The sequence below is a fragment of the Dasypus novemcinctus genome, chromosome 8 (assembly GCF_030445035.2).
Source record: "Dasypus novemcinctus isolate mDasNov1 chromosome 8, mDasNov1.1.hap2, whole genome shotgun sequence".
NCBI classification, from domain to species: Eukaryota; Metazoa; Chordata; class Mammalia; order Cingulata; family Dasypodidae; genus Dasypus; species Dasypus novemcinctus.
Genome location: NC_080680.1, coordinates 79,761,746 through 79,778,055, shown reverse-complemented (window position 1 = coordinate 79,778,055; position 16,310 = coordinate 79,761,746). Strand labels below are relative to the sequence as shown.

Sequence of the window (16,310 nt, the reverse complement as noted above, 5' to 3'; positions counted from 1 at the left end):
CGCAGACCTCCTAGCTGACCCATTTTAGGTATAGAAATGATTTTTATCGCTTATCTCTCAAAATCCAGACCCGTCCGCACAAGTATAGCATGCAGAAACAGATCACTTTCCAAACCTGAGACCCCCACCTCTCAGATGCCATCTTCACAGGCCCCCGAGGCTCCTTGCATTAATTACCTTGCAAACCCCATAGACCTCCCCCAGGAGGACAAATGAACGCCCTACCCCAGACAGCCCCACAAATAGGCTCAAGTTCCTTAGGCAGCTCACACCAGCGTGAAAACGTCCGGAGAGCTCCAGCAGGGCCTCAGAGCTCTCAGGCTAGTCCTTTGGCCCCAGCTTGCCCTCCGCGAGGATCCGGTCGGTCTTGGTCCGCAGCCTGCGGGCTGAGGCCCCGCCCCTCTAGATCTGTCATCACAGAAGCCGCACGTGGCCGGGGTGGGACCTCAGGCAACCTGCAGCCATCACTTTGTCTCCTCCGCCATCCATTGGGGCCGCCGCCGCCGCCAATCAGAGCCAGCGGATCCCGGCTGGAGCGCGAGCGCCCGGGTGAGGCGAGCGGCAGAAGGGGCGGGGGAAGGAGAGGCTCTGAGATGAGCGAGAGCTCGCGGTGGTACGGCGGTAGGGCGCCGGTTCCGCCAGGCTGGAATCCGAAGGGGCGGGCCCTGGTGAAAGGCGGAGAGACCCCCAAGGGGGCGGGGACCAGGGGCGGGGCTAGGAGCAAGCGGAGGATCCTGGGGAAATGCAGAGAAGACGTGAGGGGGCGGGGCCAGTGAAGGCGGGGCCTAGATTTCAGGGGAGGAACCCGAGGAATTAAAGAAACAAGGAAAGAGGACTAGCCTGGGGAAGGTGGGAGGTGGGACCAAAGAGAGGGTGGGCCCGGGCGGGGCGGGGCGGGGCCGGGCCGTAGGGGCGAGGTTTGCAGGCCGAGGCTGCAGCGACGGCTGCTCAGTCACTGCTCCAATCCACTACCTCCAAAGGTGCCACGGGACCCACGGAACTACAGGTGTGGGTAGGGGTGCTTGTGGAAGAAGGGAAAAGGACGGGAGCACGCTTGGGCGGATGTGAGGAGATGGGGGGCACCGTTAGGGGAAGAGAGGATCCGGAGACGGCTGGTGGTGGAGGGAGGAAGGACATGGATTTGGGGGGGGGGGGATTGGGGGCTTAATGTGTGGGCAAGGAGGTGCTATCTCCTGGAGCCCTGTGAGGGAAAGGTGGGAATGCTTTGTGGGGGTGATACGTACAATGTGAGGGAGCGAGCTGACTGATGTAGAGAGTTGGTGGCTATTCTTGAGGGAGAGGGGATCTGGACGCGCTTTGGGGGGAGGGGATGCTGTGTGGTGGAGAAGGGCTGGTGGTCCAGTGTGTGGGAGGAACGGAGGGGTTATGTGGAGGAAGAGACCTTCTGCGAGGGGATAGGGCTTTGGGCGCTGTGTGAGGGGGAAAGGTTGTAGGCTCTGAGTAAAGAGACAGAAACTCAGGTGCTTTAAGAAAGTAATATTCTAGGGGCATGTAGGAACTCCAAAAGGTTTGTGTACCATATTCTAAGATCAAAGGGGTGATGGAATTAGTGGGGTGAAGAAGCCAATCTGTAATGTTTCTGGCTCCTCAGATTGCTGTCCACTCTGCCTTCTGCCTAAGCACGCTTAGAGGAGAGCCAGGCCCCCCTACTTGCCATCTCAGTCTGTTCTGGATCTGTCCAGCTGAGACTGGGGTCTCTTTTCCTGGGACCTTTTTCCAATTCAGTTCCTGTCAACCCCCCACCCTAGTTCCTATTCCTCTCTGAAGCCTGCCTGGGTCCCTGTCTCACGCCCCCATCCCCCTACCCAACCCCCCACTTTGCCCTGCCCTTAAGCTCTGGGTGTGCTCATTTCCCACTTCCTTCCTCGCCCTGGGGCCTGGCCTGGTCCTTGCCCTCCTAGGAGCTATGCCCTGCCTGAGACTTTGTACTTAGTTACCAGAGACCCTGGTAACCTGCAGCACTATCTAGATCCCACTCCCACTACTACCCCCAAGGTCTCCCTGACAGACCCCCAAATGACATAACCACATTTTTACCACTTGCCACAAACTGATTTGCACCATCTTTGTTCGTCTCCTGGGTGGGAAACCCTAGGGCCCTCAAAATTTCTGGGCTTCTATGAGAGTGGGGAAGTGGTAAAGAGTATCAAGGGTCTTTAATCTGTGTTTTGGGAGGTGGGTCATTATTGTAGGCTGAACCTAGGACTCTAAACTGGGGTAGGAAGAGGGAGTGACTCCCCACATTTCTTGCTCAGAAGTTGACTGTCAAATGTGAGACTTAGAGCCTAGTCCTCTAGAGGGCTCCTCTGGTTCCCTGAGGGACTTGATGTAATGCCAGAGTTCTTTTTGCCCCTGGACTGGCTGGGAGAGGGTGGGAAAGACTTGCTTTTTGCACAGTGGCTGAATGAGTGTGACAGTGTTGCTGAAAGGGGACGCAGGCCGGCCTCCTCACACAATCAACCACCCAATAGCTGAAAACTGGCTGGGGGTGGGGGGTTGGGGGTATGAGTGCTGAGACCAGACAAAGCCTTGGGGTTGGGTGGGGTAAAGGAGGGCAGGCTGAAAGGCTTTTGAGGAGGAGCTGATTGCTATGGCAACACTGCTTCCCAGACTGTCTTTCCTAGGGGGCGGGCCTAGGACAGACTCACTCCAGTTTCTTTAGCACTTGGACGTTTTGTACGAGTAGGTGGGGCGTGGAGAAAAAGAGCACAATTTGCTGCGCGCCTTTCTGCTTCTGTATAAGCAGCAGGGCATTCAAACACCAGGGGCTGCCCTCTAGAAATGAATGAGCTTGAACAACAGCCATTAGAATTATAGCTGTATAAGGCCAGAGTTGTAGAGGCCGTCAGTTGTTATTGTTTATACAAACCCTGTAAAATACAAATTTTACAGATTTGGAAACTTAGGTCTAGAGAGAATGCGATTTTCCCAAGGACTCAGTGAATGAGCAGGAGTTAGGAACCAGATCCCCTGATTGTCTGTTCACTCAGCCCAGAGCCCCTTCTTTCTTTCATCCAGTGTTTATTGAGCACTTTTTATGTGCCAGGCCCTGAAGTTGATTCTGGGAATACTGGCATGAACAAAACAGACAAAATGTTGTTGCTTTCATAGAGCTTCCATTCTAATAAGGGGAGAGAGAAGTGTGTGTGTGTATGTGTGTTGTATGTGTAATATGTCAACTGATGGTAACTGCTATGAAATAATAATAAAGCAGTTTAAGGGTTTAGGGTGGCTAAGTAAGACCTTTCAGTTGTGCCATACTGCTCTCCCAAGGTATACTGAGACCTGAAACATCTTTGATCCTTCCCCCTGAACTATTGCCCCCTGACCTTTATGGGTAACTAAGGCCAGGGCCTATGGTAGTGGCAATAAGACAGAACAGGGTGGGATTACCAAGGGATTATTTCTTTCATACACTGTTCCTTGTCTCTGTCTGTCTTCCCAGCCATCAGTTTTTACTAAGGCAAGTAGGCTCTTTCACTGGTACCCTAAACTTTTGTTCAGGGTATTGAAATGTTCCTTAATCCTGTTTCTCAGCATTAGGCCACTATCAAGGAAGCAGTCAGTCTAAGACAACCTCATTTCTCTTCAACGGTTTTTCCCCTGATCTCAGGAATGAGAAGGGAACCTAGAGTAACTGTTTTTTGCCTGTCCTACCTAGGCCTAGGGCACAAGGAGGAAGTGGGGGGAGGGGAGCATCTTCTTCCTGTCTGGTACCAATCTTGGACCCTCCATGACCCTCAGGGCCCTCAGTGCAGACAAGGCAGGATCAAGGACATTGGGCCTTCTGTAGTCTCTGAGCTGTAAAAGAGGGACTTCTGGAGGGTCAGTTAGGGAGCCTACCCTGGCTGATGCCATTCTCCAGGATCTTGGTTTGAGTTTCTTTCCCTCTTTTGGCTCTGGTGTTCACACAAAAGTAGAGAAAAGCCTCTTCCAAACTGTCCATTTTGCCAACAACTGCAGGGGGCCAAATAGAAGAGCTATCTATTTTCATAGGCTCCCCCTTCTAAAAAGTGTCTTTGAATGCTCAATCCTTGCAAACATTTCTATTCTTATCATTTAAAGAATAGGAAGGCAGGGATTAGTGATGCTGGTTCTGCTGCCATTTAATCTGGCTGCATCTGGGGCCCAGTAACTCAGGGGGATGGTGGGGAGTTTCAAGGGAGTGTGAGTCATAGGGGTGAACTTCATCATAAGAGTTGGGCACATTTCCCCATTCTAGGCAGAAACCTTCCTATCCCACTTCCTTTGAGTGCCTTGCCTCCTTCAGCAGTAGTCCTTCAGCAGTAGAAAGAGTGCAGGCAAAGAGATGGGCAGCTGATCTCAGAGACACATGGAGTGATATCTTGGACCCTGAATTAAAATATATCCCTATCTCAGGAACTCTTGGGACCCTTCTAACAAAGACAAAAGAACATCAATATGGTGTAATAGAAGGAAGAATGCCATTTCTTGGAATGGAAGGAAATAGAGTCCCACTTGAGCCATTTTTCAATGTTCTGGCATCCTCCTGGGTTCCAACATTTCTCTGGTTTGGAAGGTGGGGAGGGAAGAATGGGATTGGGAAAATTTGGAGTCTGGTGTGTAAAGAGCAGGCTACCTTTGGGGGCTGTCGAACTATGTCTATGAAGGCGTTGGGACTTCCTATTAATCCCCCCCCCCCCCCCCCCGAAAGAGGAAGGGCGGGGGTGAGAAGTGGCAGGTCCCCGCCTTTGAAATGGTTAAATGGCAAGGGTGAGACTTGCTTTGGGCTCCGGCCGGTGAAGGGTTAAGGAGGTGGGCGGGGTGACCCTGGGTAGGCCTGCCCCCCTACAGGCCAATGGGCGTGCGTTATTTGAAGGGGGCGTGCCTCACCCTTGAGGTCGTCGGGAGGCTGGCCTCCTATGGGCCAATGAGCATGGCCGCGGCCCAGGGAAGGCGTGGTTTGGGAAAGGGGGTGTGGCGGCTTCGACCCGCCGAGGCGGGGGTGATGGGACACTGGGCGGGGCGGGTGGCCCCATCAGCTGGTAGGAAATGGCCTGTGAGTCAGAGGGGCAGCGGAGTCGGCGGCGCGGAGCCGGGGCGGCCCCGGGGAGGAACCGTCGCGGGGAGGGGCGCGGCAGCGGCTGGGGGCTGCGGGCGCCCGGGCCGGATAGTGTTGCACACGAAGCTGAGCAGAGAAGAGTCTAAGCGAGCAGGACTCAGCCCGAGCAACCCTTTGTCTGGGTTGGGGACCCTTTGGCGGGGAGGACCGGGGATCCGAGGGGAGGGACTGGGATTGGAACGGGACGGAAGGGCCCGGAGCAGCGGCCGCCGTGGCGAAGCCAATTTAGGAGCGGGGTGAGTGTGTGCTAGGAGGAAAGAGCAAACCTCTGAAGCCTTACTAGGGAATGGGGCCTGTTCCAGGCTATGGGGAGGAGATGGGTGTGAAGGGACCTGGGAGACTGAGCAGGGGGTGGGGGATCATTCAAAGCAAGGAGTCCAGGAGCCAGAGTGACTCTGCTGGGCTGTTTGGAAGGGGTGCTGAGGTTTGTTCCCTCTCCACTGAGGGTGGAGAGCTCTAGGCTAAGGGCCAAGGGGTTGATGGGAGAGCAGAGGTTGACTCTCCTACCTACCATGGTGGTCGGTGAGAACGACTTGTGTGGATATGTATATGTAGGGGCAAAATGTAGAGCAGCTGGCATCAGTTCTCTCTGAGCAGGATAAAGGTAGAAAGCACATGCATAGGAATTCTTCTTGTCACCCTCCTTGATCAGAGTAGAAATGTGTATCTTTAATGCTGAAGAGAAGGGGAGAGAATAAGCCTGCGAGTTCATACCTATACCAGCACACACGCACCCCCACACACACACTCCACCTTCCAGGCCTAGCAGGTGTCTGAGGGTGCAAGAACCCATGGTATTCTGGGACTTGCTGTTTTTACTAGCCTTGCTTCCTTGGCATGTTGGGATCTGTAGTCCTTGCCAACCACAGCCTGGCACAGCTGTTTGATGCCAGCTGCTGGCCATCCCCTGCACAGAGGGTGAGGTTCAGCCTACTCCACCCCCACCCTTGCAGTCCTGCCCCATGAGTCAGCTTGAAACCATGATCTAGAGCCAAACTGGTTTGGCGGCAGGGGAGTGAGTCTTATAGCATCTTGTTGAAGGGGCAGGAATTAAGAGGGCTCTGGGGTAATGAGCAGGTGCCAGGCATGCTGGGGTCAAGTAAGGCATCATGTCATCAACTGGCTTCCCCAGGGTAAGGATTCAAGAAGCCAAATGGGATGGCCTGGAGGCGGGGGTGCTGAGGATAAAGCCCTTTTAATGTGAATGGCCTGGGTAGAGGAAAGGAGGGGTAGAAGTGAGAGCAGGTTGTACCCTCTGACAATGTTGCCCATTCATGTTCTGCCCTTTTCATTCATCCCATCCACTGCAGGGAATCTGAACCCTGAATTTTCTTGGGATCCCAGTTCTGAGAACTTTGTGAAATGTATGATATGGCATACAATGATGGGGACTTGGTATAGGAGAGCTTTTCAGTCCCTAGAGGCAAATCTCCCCTTCCTTCCTGTCCACCCTCCTCTGTAACTGCTGATTCTCACTCTGCAATTAAACCCTCTGCTTTTCTCATCCTGGGGGTCGTCCTCTGCACTATTAGGATTGCTACCCAAGCTTGGGGCTTGCTTCTACTTTTTTTGAGCTGTACTATGTGCCTACCCCTGTGCTTATAGTTGGGCAGAAGAATGGGGCACAGACCTGTTCTCAGGAGCCGTATAGTCAGCCTAGGAGATGGCTTATTCACAGGAGCAAGCAGAACTGTCACTGGGTTACAGGAGGTAAAGTGACACTGGCCATAGTTGAGGTCTCAAGAGAAGAGAGAGATGTTTCTGGGCTGGGTGGCCACAGCAGGCTTTCTGGAGGAGATGGCATTTGGCCTATCCCAGGAGGAAGGGTAGGGCTCAGATATGCATACAGGTGGCATTCCTTGAAGGGAAAAGGGCACTGTGGATGTCAGGCAGCACAGGCTACTGCCCACAAGCTGACTCTGGGGTCAGTATTTCCTCCTCTGGAGGAAGATGGTTTTCAATTTGACATTCCCCTTTATCCACTGTAGACTCCTGCAACTGGAGTGTCAGTGAAGCCCATCTTGGCACTTTGCCAGAAAAGTAGTGGTTTGGGCTTATTGGGTGTTAGGGGTGTGAGCATTCAATGAGGGGTATTGAGAGGTGCTCCTACTTGCTTCCAGCTGCTGCTGCCTTATCTCTAATTTGCAGGACCCAGAGGGGCAGGACCTGGGAAGTGACTTCTGGCAGTACCTCCTCCCCCAAAACTTGTTTTTGGTTGGATTTGTTGCCTCCTGTTAAAGGGTTAGACTCCTGGAGACAATTGGAAATTTAAGGCTGATGGGTCAGCTTTGAGCTGACCTGAGGCTTGTACCTTTGAAGAGTGTTGAGTGTCTTTAAGACCTCTGCCCTTAGGGCTCTGGGGTGGTGCTTGTTCTTTTGGAGACAGGCAGATGGGACGGAGTTGTGCCCTTCAGTGGCCTTAAGTAAGGGAGCTGAATTCTTGCCCTGGCTACCTCTCAGCAGGGCATGGTCTCTTCGTTCTCATCCCCCCTCCCATCCAACACAGATGTCCCCAAGATGACAGCCCCGATGAGTGGTCATCCTGTCTCATCTCACTTCTTACCTTGAGCCAAGACCTACCTCTCTTGAATCCATGAGTAGTCCAACTCTGCCATCTGGGCCCTAGATTATAAGCCTGTCCCCTCTATTTCTGAAGAGGTCCTCACATGAGAGGTGCATGTCTCAGGTGTACTCTGTTAGCCCACGGTTGTGCTCCAGGGATCTCAACTGGGCTCCAGTGGCTCCAAGGATCCTGGCTTATGTCTTGTCTTCTCTCCTCAGGGTCCTGCTGAGCCCAGGAGCTGCACGGAATGGTGGCAGTCACCTTGCCAGTGCAGCAGGCATGGACCAGACTGCAAGCTAGGGGAACAAAGCATCAGTCAGGAAGAGGGAGCATACAGCTAGGCTTGAGGCCTCTTCATCGGGGTGAGTACCAGGGAAGGGGAGGGGGTGAGCAGGTCCAGTGAGAAAGATGAGCTAAAGATGTCACCCTTTTAGGAGTTCTGGCTGTCACCTCTGCATTCCATTAATTTATCTGGGAATTCTGACCTCTCCACCCCCAGGAACCCCTTAGGGTTACCTCTTCAGGCCAAGGGAGGGTCTGCAACTTAGCTGGGAGGGAGAAGACTCATTGATTCCCCTGACCACCTTTTCTTCTCTTCTTTTGTACAGATGTCCCCAGGCCCCCCAACCCAGGCCCAGCATAAAGGCCGTACGGGGGGGCCCCCCTGACCCAAGGGGGGCTTCATGCGCCACGTGCAGGCGGAGCTGTCTTCATCCTCAGAGCCAGAGGCTGGCCCTTCACAGCCTCCAGCCAGGCAGGGGGCCCACCAGGGTGGCCTGCTCATGGGCTACAGCCCAGCAGGAGGGGCGACATCCCCTGGGGTCTACCAGGTATCCATCTTTTCCCCCCCAGCTGGTGCCTCTGAGCCTCATAGGGCCCTAAAGCGGCCAGCCCCACCCATTGAGGGTCCCCGGGAGCTGAAGAGAGGCCCTGGGCTGGGGGCCAGAGAGGGCCTACCCCCTGAAGAACCATCTACTGTGGGACTGTTGGGCCCTGAGGGATTGGGGCTGGGACTGGGAGTGGCCAGCCAGCATTTCTCCCATCGTGGCCTCTGTGTTGTGGAACAGGGAGGTAGCTCCACCTCACCTTGGACTTCAGGGGCCCATAGACCCCCCTGGTCCCCATCAAATGCTTCCTGCAATACTTTGCACACCAGAGACTGGGCTTCCCCAGATCCAGGGGGACAGGGATGCCTGGGGGAGTCCCCAGGGCCAGTTCCTCCAGGCCAGCTGCACACATTTGACACTGATTTGCACAGTCTTGCACAAATAGGGAGTAAAAGCCCAGTGGTTGGGGTGGGCAATGGGGGCAGCCCCTGGCCTAGGGAGTCCCCTGGCACTGCCAATGGGCACAGCCCCGAGCACACACCCCCTGGCCCTGGACCTCCAGGCCCCTGCCCTACCAAGCGAAGGCTGCTTCCTGCTGGAGAAATCCCAGATGTCAGCTCTGAGGATGAGGGGCCAGCCCCTCGGAGGCGCCGGGGAACCCTGGGCCATTCTCCTGCTGCCAACAGTTCTGATGCCAAAGCCACACCCTTCTGGAGCCACCTGCTGCCCGGGCCCAAGGAACCTGTGCTGGTAAGCCCAGAGAGGAGGTCATCTACTCTCAAGTGGATATCTGAATGGGTAAAGGTGGGGGCCTAGCAAGGGACATTTCCTGTGAGAGTCTGTGATGATCCCCTTGCCCTATAACATACCTGGCTTCCATCTGTCCTTGTTCTCCTCTCCACAGGACCCAACAGACTGCAGTCCTATGGGGCGGAGGCTGAAAGGTGCCCATAGCCTGAAACTGTAAGTGACCAGCTTCTCCCTCTGCCCCTGTCTCTGAGAATGAGGACAGAATTCTGTAATCCTCTTTCCAAACCCAGGATAGGGGACCGCAGGGCAGGAGTCCTTGGTAGAGGCAAAGGGTGGGACCTAGGACATGAGTAGTCAGCCCAGAATACTTCAAGCCAACCCACTGTATGTCCCCTCCCCCACCAGGAGCTCCCTTCGAAGCCTCCGGAAGGGGCCAGGCCTGCTGAGCCCCCCCAGTGCCTCTCCTGTTCCTACCCCCGCTGTCAGCCGTACCCTGCTGGGCAACTTTGAGGTAGCTCCCCTTGGGCTCCATGATTGGGGGATCCTTGGCGAATGGGATGGTGGAGTGTGGCTTGGATGGACGGATGAGGAACAGAACTGGTATCTTTCTCATAATGTGTTTTTCCCACCCCAACCCCAGGAATCATTGCTGCGAGGACGCATTGCACCATCTGGCCACATTGAGGGCTTCACAGCAGAGATTGGAGCTAGTGGATCCTACTGTCCCCAACATGTCACTCTGCCTGTCACTGTCACCTTCTTTGATGTTTCTGAACAAAATGCCCCGGCCCCCTTCCTGGTATGACCTGTCCCCAACCCAAAGTCAGTGTGTCAGGAGGATGAGGGGTGGAGGCAGGAGGTATTTCTCAGGTGTTCCTCATCTAGGAGAGTCAGGCTGGTGGGGGAGAACTCTAGTGTGGGGCAGGGGCAGATAGAGCGAGAGATTGTGGAGAGGGCTGAATAGCCCCAACCCCTACCTGAGCTGATGGCTCCCTGGCTTTCCCAGGGCGTCGTGGACCTGAACCCCCTGGGGAGGAAGGGTTACAGTGTGCCCAAGGTGGGCACCATCCAAGTGGTGAGTGTACCCTAAGAGAATGGGAGGGGGAGAGGAAAATAGCACATAGGCTCTACCAACCTTGCCTGTCCTGTCCTGCCCTGCCCCTAGACCTTATTTAACCCCAACCAGACTGTGGTAAAGATGTTCCTCGTGACCTTTGACTTCTCGGACATGCCTGCTGCCCACATGACCTTCCTGCGCCATCGCCTCTTTTTGGTGCCTGTGGGTGAGGAGGGAAATGCTAGCCCCACCCGCCGCCTCCTCTGCTACTTGCTGCACCTCAGGTGAGGACAGTCCAGGGATTGATTGGGGAGGCCCAGGTGTCCCTTCCCAAACCCAGGTATCCCTTCTCTAAGTGGAATCTCCCATTTCTCTACTGTCTGGATATCCTGACCACATACATTATCCTCCTCCAGGTTCCGGAGCTCCCGCTCAGGCCGCTTAAGTCTGCATGGAGACATCCGCCTGCTTTTTTCCCGCCGGAGCCTGGAGCTTGACACAGGGCTCCCCTATGAACTGCAGGCTGTGACTGAGGCCCCTCACAATCCACGTTATTCACCTTTTCCCTGATTGCCAGCCCTCTGGACCTACGTGGGCCAAGGATCTGCCCATCCTGCTCCATCCTGGACAGAGTAGACATGTAGAGAGGTGGCGAGAGACCTTTCAGGCTTGAATTAAAGCCCTCGCCATGCTCATGCCCGAATTGATTATTTGGGCATTTAAAGCCTCTGATCCCTACTGCACCCTGCCCTACTCTGGGTACTCCACGTGCCTGTCTCCTTCCTTGGGTTTCCCAGGCCAGCTTAGGTAGTGGGGAGGAACCAGAGCTACCCTGAGGTTGTCCCAAGTTCCCAGGCAAGTCATGCCAGCGTTGCCTCCCTGTTCTGGGCAGGGACCACTTATTATTTTATTTATTTTTAATTTATAATTTATTCAAATTGGATTGCCTTGGTGACCTCCCAAACTTGATAATTGGTGTCCCGCCTCTTTTCCACTCCCACATAGTGCTCCAACCTCAGGAGTTGAGGAGGCTGATGAGGGGCAGGGGAAGAACTACTCTCCCTCATCTGAGGGCAGAGGCGTTATCCAGAGGGACTGAGTCACTAGCCAAAGACTCGGCTTCCCCTCTCTTTCCCTGTTCCCTTCAGTTCCCCTACCCTCTAACCCCTCTCTGAAAGCCAACATATATGTGTGTGTATGTGTGTGCACAGCTGTGTGTGTGTGTGTGTGTGTTGTCTGTGTATGAGAGCGTACATGCATGTGCACACACATGGGGTTAACCACCCCTCTCCTAGGGCTCCAGATTCCAGCTGCCCCTCTCCTACCTGTGTCTCCTTGCTTTGGGGTCCTGACTGAGGAAGGTGTCCAGGGGGCAGAGTGAGGGCCAAGGACCAGGGTGCCTCCTCTCACCTGGCCAGACTCTGACCCACCTACCTCAGCTGGGATGAGGGGTACCCCTCAAACTCAGTCATGTGGTTCCCAATAACCCCATTTTCCATACCAGATTCTGACTCAGCCTCAGCCCTGACTCCTGGGGCTGGGCTGAGGGGAACAAGCATTTGCTGAAACTTGAAAAATAACAGGAAAAAATTATACCTGGTACTTTTTTTTTTTTAGGAAAAAAAAAAAAAGAATAAATTCTTGTTTGGAAACTTGAAATAACCCTGATTTTCTATTGGAAAAAGGATGGGAAGTGGGATAGAAGGCCTGATAAGCTGGGACTCTACCCTTTCTCTTGGAGAGAAGGCAGCAGGCCTGAGCCCATGAGGTCTTGGATTGGGCCCGCTGAGTCTTAGGATCTGGTCTTGCTCTTTTCAGATAATGAGCTGGGGTAATGGGTAAAGAGGTATGGTTGGGCCAGTCTGAGAAGCTAGCACCAATATGGATCTGGATTCTTCTACTGGTGACGACTTTAGCCCCTCTGAACTTCAGTGCCCTCATATATCAAATAAGGGTGGCCATGCAGGCCTTTTCAAGGCTGCACCACAGCACCAGGAATGTGTGCAGGATGACATGCTCCAAGCACGCCTGAACGTTAGGGCTGTGTGCTGCTGGACTCTGAATTCAAGGGGGCCAGACCTGACTGACCCTGATGGGAAAGAAGTGTGCAGAGTACGGTGCCTTGGTAAAGAAGAGAACGTAAAGTGTCCGTCCAATCACCAGGCAATGCTAGGCCCAGTCACTATGGTAATGGGAATGGGGTCAGTACCCAGTGGGAGGGCTGGGTACAACACAGCAGGACTACCAGAAAATGTCACTATGGCAACCATGGCTACGAGTCAGCTCCAGTTTCTGGTAGCTATGGTGACAGACGGGGGCAATAGAATGCACAGGAGGGCAAACAAGCCTTAAGTGGGGGTAGAACTCGGTGGGAGGTGTTTCTTGGCCACCTGCATGCAGAAATTAGCCTCCATTTCGACCACCATAGTTTGGATCTTGGGCTCAAGCAGCGAAAACGGGAACAAGCTCGTGTCCGGTGCCCTCTCTAGAAGCTCTGCCTTTCCCAGTGAACAACTAGATGCTCGAACTGCCAAATAACGCTGTGATTGGCTGGGTGTGGAACGTGGAGGAAGCAACCGGTAGTACTTCCGGAGGGTGGGACTGAAGGTGGAAAGACTAGGGTCCGCCTTTTAGTAGGACCGCTCTGCTCTGCGACTCGTTGGTTCCGGAGGTCGCTGCGGCGGTGGGAAATGCTGGCGCGTGCGGCGCGGGGCACTGGGGGCATTTTGCTGAGGGTAAGAGCTAGGCCGCTTTTTCCAGAGGGTCGAGTCAGAGATCACCTGGGTTCTCAGCTGGGAAGTAGCGAGATTCTAAGTTTGGGAGAGGCCTGGTCGGAGGTCATGGTCCTCATTTGCGTCCACTCCGAGGATCCTTTGGGTCGCGGTTTGGAGAGATGCCTCCGACTCAGGCACTGAAGGGGGCCAAGTTCCCGGCCACCTGGGGTCGCAGCTCACCCGGTCTTCCTTTCAGGGCTCTGTGCAGGCGTCTGGCCGCGTCCCGCGTCGTGCCTCCTCTGGATTGCCCCGAAACACCGTGGTACTCTTTGTGCCGCAGCAGGAGGCCTGGGTGGTGGAGCGAATGGGCCGATTCCACCGGATCCTGGAGCCTGTGAGAATCTCTCTCCCCACCCGGGGCCAGCCTACAGCCCGATTCCCTAAGGGCATGGAGAATGGGCACCTTCTTTACAGGGCCTGCTGGCCACTATGGTTTGAGATTCCCCAGGCTGCTGACCATCACCCCATGTTACCCCTTTTCATATTGCCCTAACAACCCACAGGCCCCAGTCCTGACATTGTCCCTACCTGCCCCCACAACCCCACCTGTCTGCATAGAGGCTGCTCTGCTGGCTTCCATTCCCATGATTCTCCCCTCCTGTCAAGAGGTCCAGCCTCGCATTCCTGTTCTCTTGGGCTTCCTTGCCAGTGTCACAACCCTCTGAGGCTCTCTTTTGGGGAGGGGTGTGTGTGTGTGTGCAGAGGTGTACTGCTTTTCTGGACATATTCCATATGACTCCCTACCCACTCCAGGCCTAATTTTGGATCCCAACCCTACAGTCCCCATCCCTCTGAGGACCCATGACTCCTCTTCCCAGGGCTTGAACATCCTCATCCCTGTGTTAGACCGGATCCGATATGTGCAGAGTCTCAAGGAGATTGTCATCAACGTGCCTGAGCAGTCGGCTGTGACTCTTGGTGAGGGGTGCAGGGTGTCACGGGTACTCCGAGACCAGTAGGATGCAGTTGCTGGAGTTCCAGAGCTTAGGAGAGAGTTGGTTGAGACTTGGATCCTCACCTTCTCCCTTTTCTCTCCTGCAGACAATGTGACTCTGCAAATTGATGGAGTTCTTTACCTGCGTATCATGGACCCTTATAAGGTATCTGCCCCTGCTTTATTCTGCCTCCTGAGTCACATCACCAAATTCATGTACCCAAGCTTCTTACACTATCCATGCCCTTTTTAGGCTAGCTATGGTGTGGAGGATCCTGAGTATGCTGTCACCCAGCTGGCTCAGACAACCATGAGATCAGAGCTCGGCAAACTCTCTCTGGACAAAGTCTTCCGGGTAAAGGGACCTGAGGCAGAGTTAGGGTTTGAAGACCTGCGCTTGACATCCAGTCCTGGAATCAGGATCAGCCCCAGGCTGTTTTCAGCTTAGGCCTCTGAGGGGTGGGTTTAGGCCATGGAGCTTATACCTCTTTTCCTCCAGGAGCGGGAGTCTTTGAATGCCAGCATTGTGGATGCAATCAACCAGGCTGCTGACTGCTGGGGCATCCGCTGCCTCCGTTATGAGATCAAGGATATCCATGTGCCACCCCGGGTGAAAGAATCCATGCAGATGCAGGTGTGGGACCAAGGAGGGGTGGGGGAGAAGACCTCAGGGTCCTCCAGACCCAGGAGAACCTGGACTCCTTTCCCTGTTGTGATGGGGATAGTTGCAAGTCTAGGTAAAAGTGTCCCAGGCTTCTCGTTGAGAGGAGTTGCTGGGGTCTTCTAGGTGGAGGCAGAGCGGCGGAAACGAGCCACCGTTCTAGAGTCTGAGGGGACCCGAGAGTCGGCTATCAACGTGGCAGAGGGGAAGAAGCAAGCCCAAATCCTGGCCTCTGAGGCAGAAAAGGCTGAGCAAATAAATCAGGCAGCAGGTCAGCAGAATGTAGAAGCTAAGGGAGGAGCAGGATGTGGTATCTTTGAGGGTCAGCAAAGGACAGGAGCTCTGGGGTACCCTAACCCTATGGGTGAAGCACTGTTTTTTTTTTTCCAGGAGAGGCCAGTGCAGTTCTGGCCAAGGCCAAGGCTAAAGCTGAAGCTATTCGTATCCTGGCTGCAGCTCTAACACAACATGTGAGAGGCCCCTGGGTGGGGGTGGGGAATGGGAATTGACAGTGGAAGGGGTTCCCTCAAACTGCCCTTGTGCAGTGTCCCTGCCTTTGTGGGCCCCCTTGACCCAGATTACATGATCTCATATATTGTGACCTGCATACCCCCTCCCCAGGAGCCTGACCTTCCCCGTCCTCCTCTGTGATCTTTGGTTTTATTCCCCCTGTGTTCACAGAATGGAGATGCAGCAGCCTCACTAACTGTAGCTGAGCAGTATGTCAGCGCATTCTCCAAGCTGGCCAAGGACTCCAACACCATCCTGCTGCCCTCCAATCCCGGTGATGTCACCAGTATGGTGGCCCAGGTTAGAGTGCCCTGAGGGAGGACGCAGCACAGAGCACCAGTGTGAGGGACTGAGACCCCACTAGCACCATCCCTACTTCCAGACCATAAAGACTTTCAGAGTGCCTCAAGGCCTAAACCTCCCTTCCTTCCCTGCATACCTGTACAGAAATGAATCTCTAAAGATGAGTCACCCCACCTATCCCTGGAGATAGGGAAGATCTTGAGACATTCTTTTCGTATATACCTGTACACGCCTTCTGAGGGTCACCTTGCTCTAAGAAATAGCTTTTAAGATTCCTAGAACCAACTCTAAAGCTTGTAAGACTCAGGCTTGAGAAAGGGAGATAGGAAAAACCAGCTCACTGGCTCTAGCACTACCTTCTTCCTTATAGCCATTGGTGGGGTGGACTATACCCTCTGCCTGTTGTCCTCATAGCTCTCTGTCTCTGCCTCTTTCCTCAGGCCATGGGTGTATATGGGGCCCTCACCAAAGCCCCAGTGCCAGAGGCCCAGGACTCGGGCTCCATCAGGAGCAACAGAGATGTCCAGGGCACAGAGGCAGTTCTCGATGAGGAACTTGATCGAGTCAAGCTAAGTTAGCAGAGTTGGACTTGGCCAGGGAGGACTTTGGCTCTGGCCTCCCTGCCAAGATTTTGGTTTTTATTTTTTTATTTGAACTTTAATCATGTAATAAACTCACCAGTGGCAAACCAGCAACTGTCCTCTTTGATTGTGGAATGAAGCTGGGAAACTCACAAGTATTTTCCTTGGATGTCCACTCTTACCCACTGGCACCATCAGGTCTTGGGAGCTGATACCTCTGTGAGCAAGAATGAACCTCAAGTAAAG

General features: G+C 54.2%; 2 protein-coding genes across 6 annotated transcripts; both read left to right on the top strand.

The window, feature by feature from the left end:
• Positions 1 to 440: 440 nt before the first annotated feature.
• ATOSB (atos homolog B) lies at positions 441 to 11,960 on the top strand. 5 transcript variants are annotated; one of them, XM_058302035.1, is made up of 9 exons: positions 441 to 549; positions 7,886 to 8,029; positions 8,276 to 9,244; positions 9,399 to 9,457; positions 9,650 to 9,755; positions 9,885 to 10,043; positions 10,251 to 10,319; positions 10,410 to 10,585; positions 10,718 to 11,960. In XM_058302035.1, the coding sequence occupies exons 3-9, from the start codon at positions 8,351 to 8,353 to the stop codon at positions 10,869 to 10,871; spliced, it is 1,617 nt and encodes a 538-aa protein (XP_058158018.1). In that variant the 5' UTR covers positions 441 to 549; positions 7,886 to 8,029; positions 8,276 to 8,350; the 3' UTR covers positions 10,872 to 11,960. The 5 variants fall into 5 exon arrangements, with proteins under 5 accessions (XP_058158018.1, XP_071072938.1, XP_058158017.1 ...); XM_058302034.1 differs by lacking the exon at positions 441 to 549 and adding an exon at positions 819 to 1,006; XM_058302033.2 differs by lacking the exon at positions 441 to 549 and adding an exon at positions 4,956 to 5,041.
• A 729-nt stretch (positions 11,961 to 12,689) lies between these two features.
• STOML2 (stomatin like 2) lies at positions 12,690 to 16,174 on the top strand. The gene is made up of 10 exons (XM_004485333.5): positions 12,690 to 13,036; positions 13,272 to 13,409; positions 13,894 to 13,993; positions 14,117 to 14,175; positions 14,263 to 14,364; positions 14,509 to 14,643; positions 14,797 to 14,941; positions 15,061 to 15,140; positions 15,352 to 15,480; positions 15,924 to 16,174. Exons 1-10 carry the CDS (start codon positions 12,992 to 12,994, stop codon positions 16,059 to 16,061), a joined length of 1,071 nt encoding a protein of 356 aa, XP_004485390.3. The 5' UTR covers positions 12,690 to 12,991; the 3' UTR covers positions 16,062 to 16,174.
• The last annotated feature ends 136 nt before the right edge of the window (positions 16,175 to 16,310 follow it).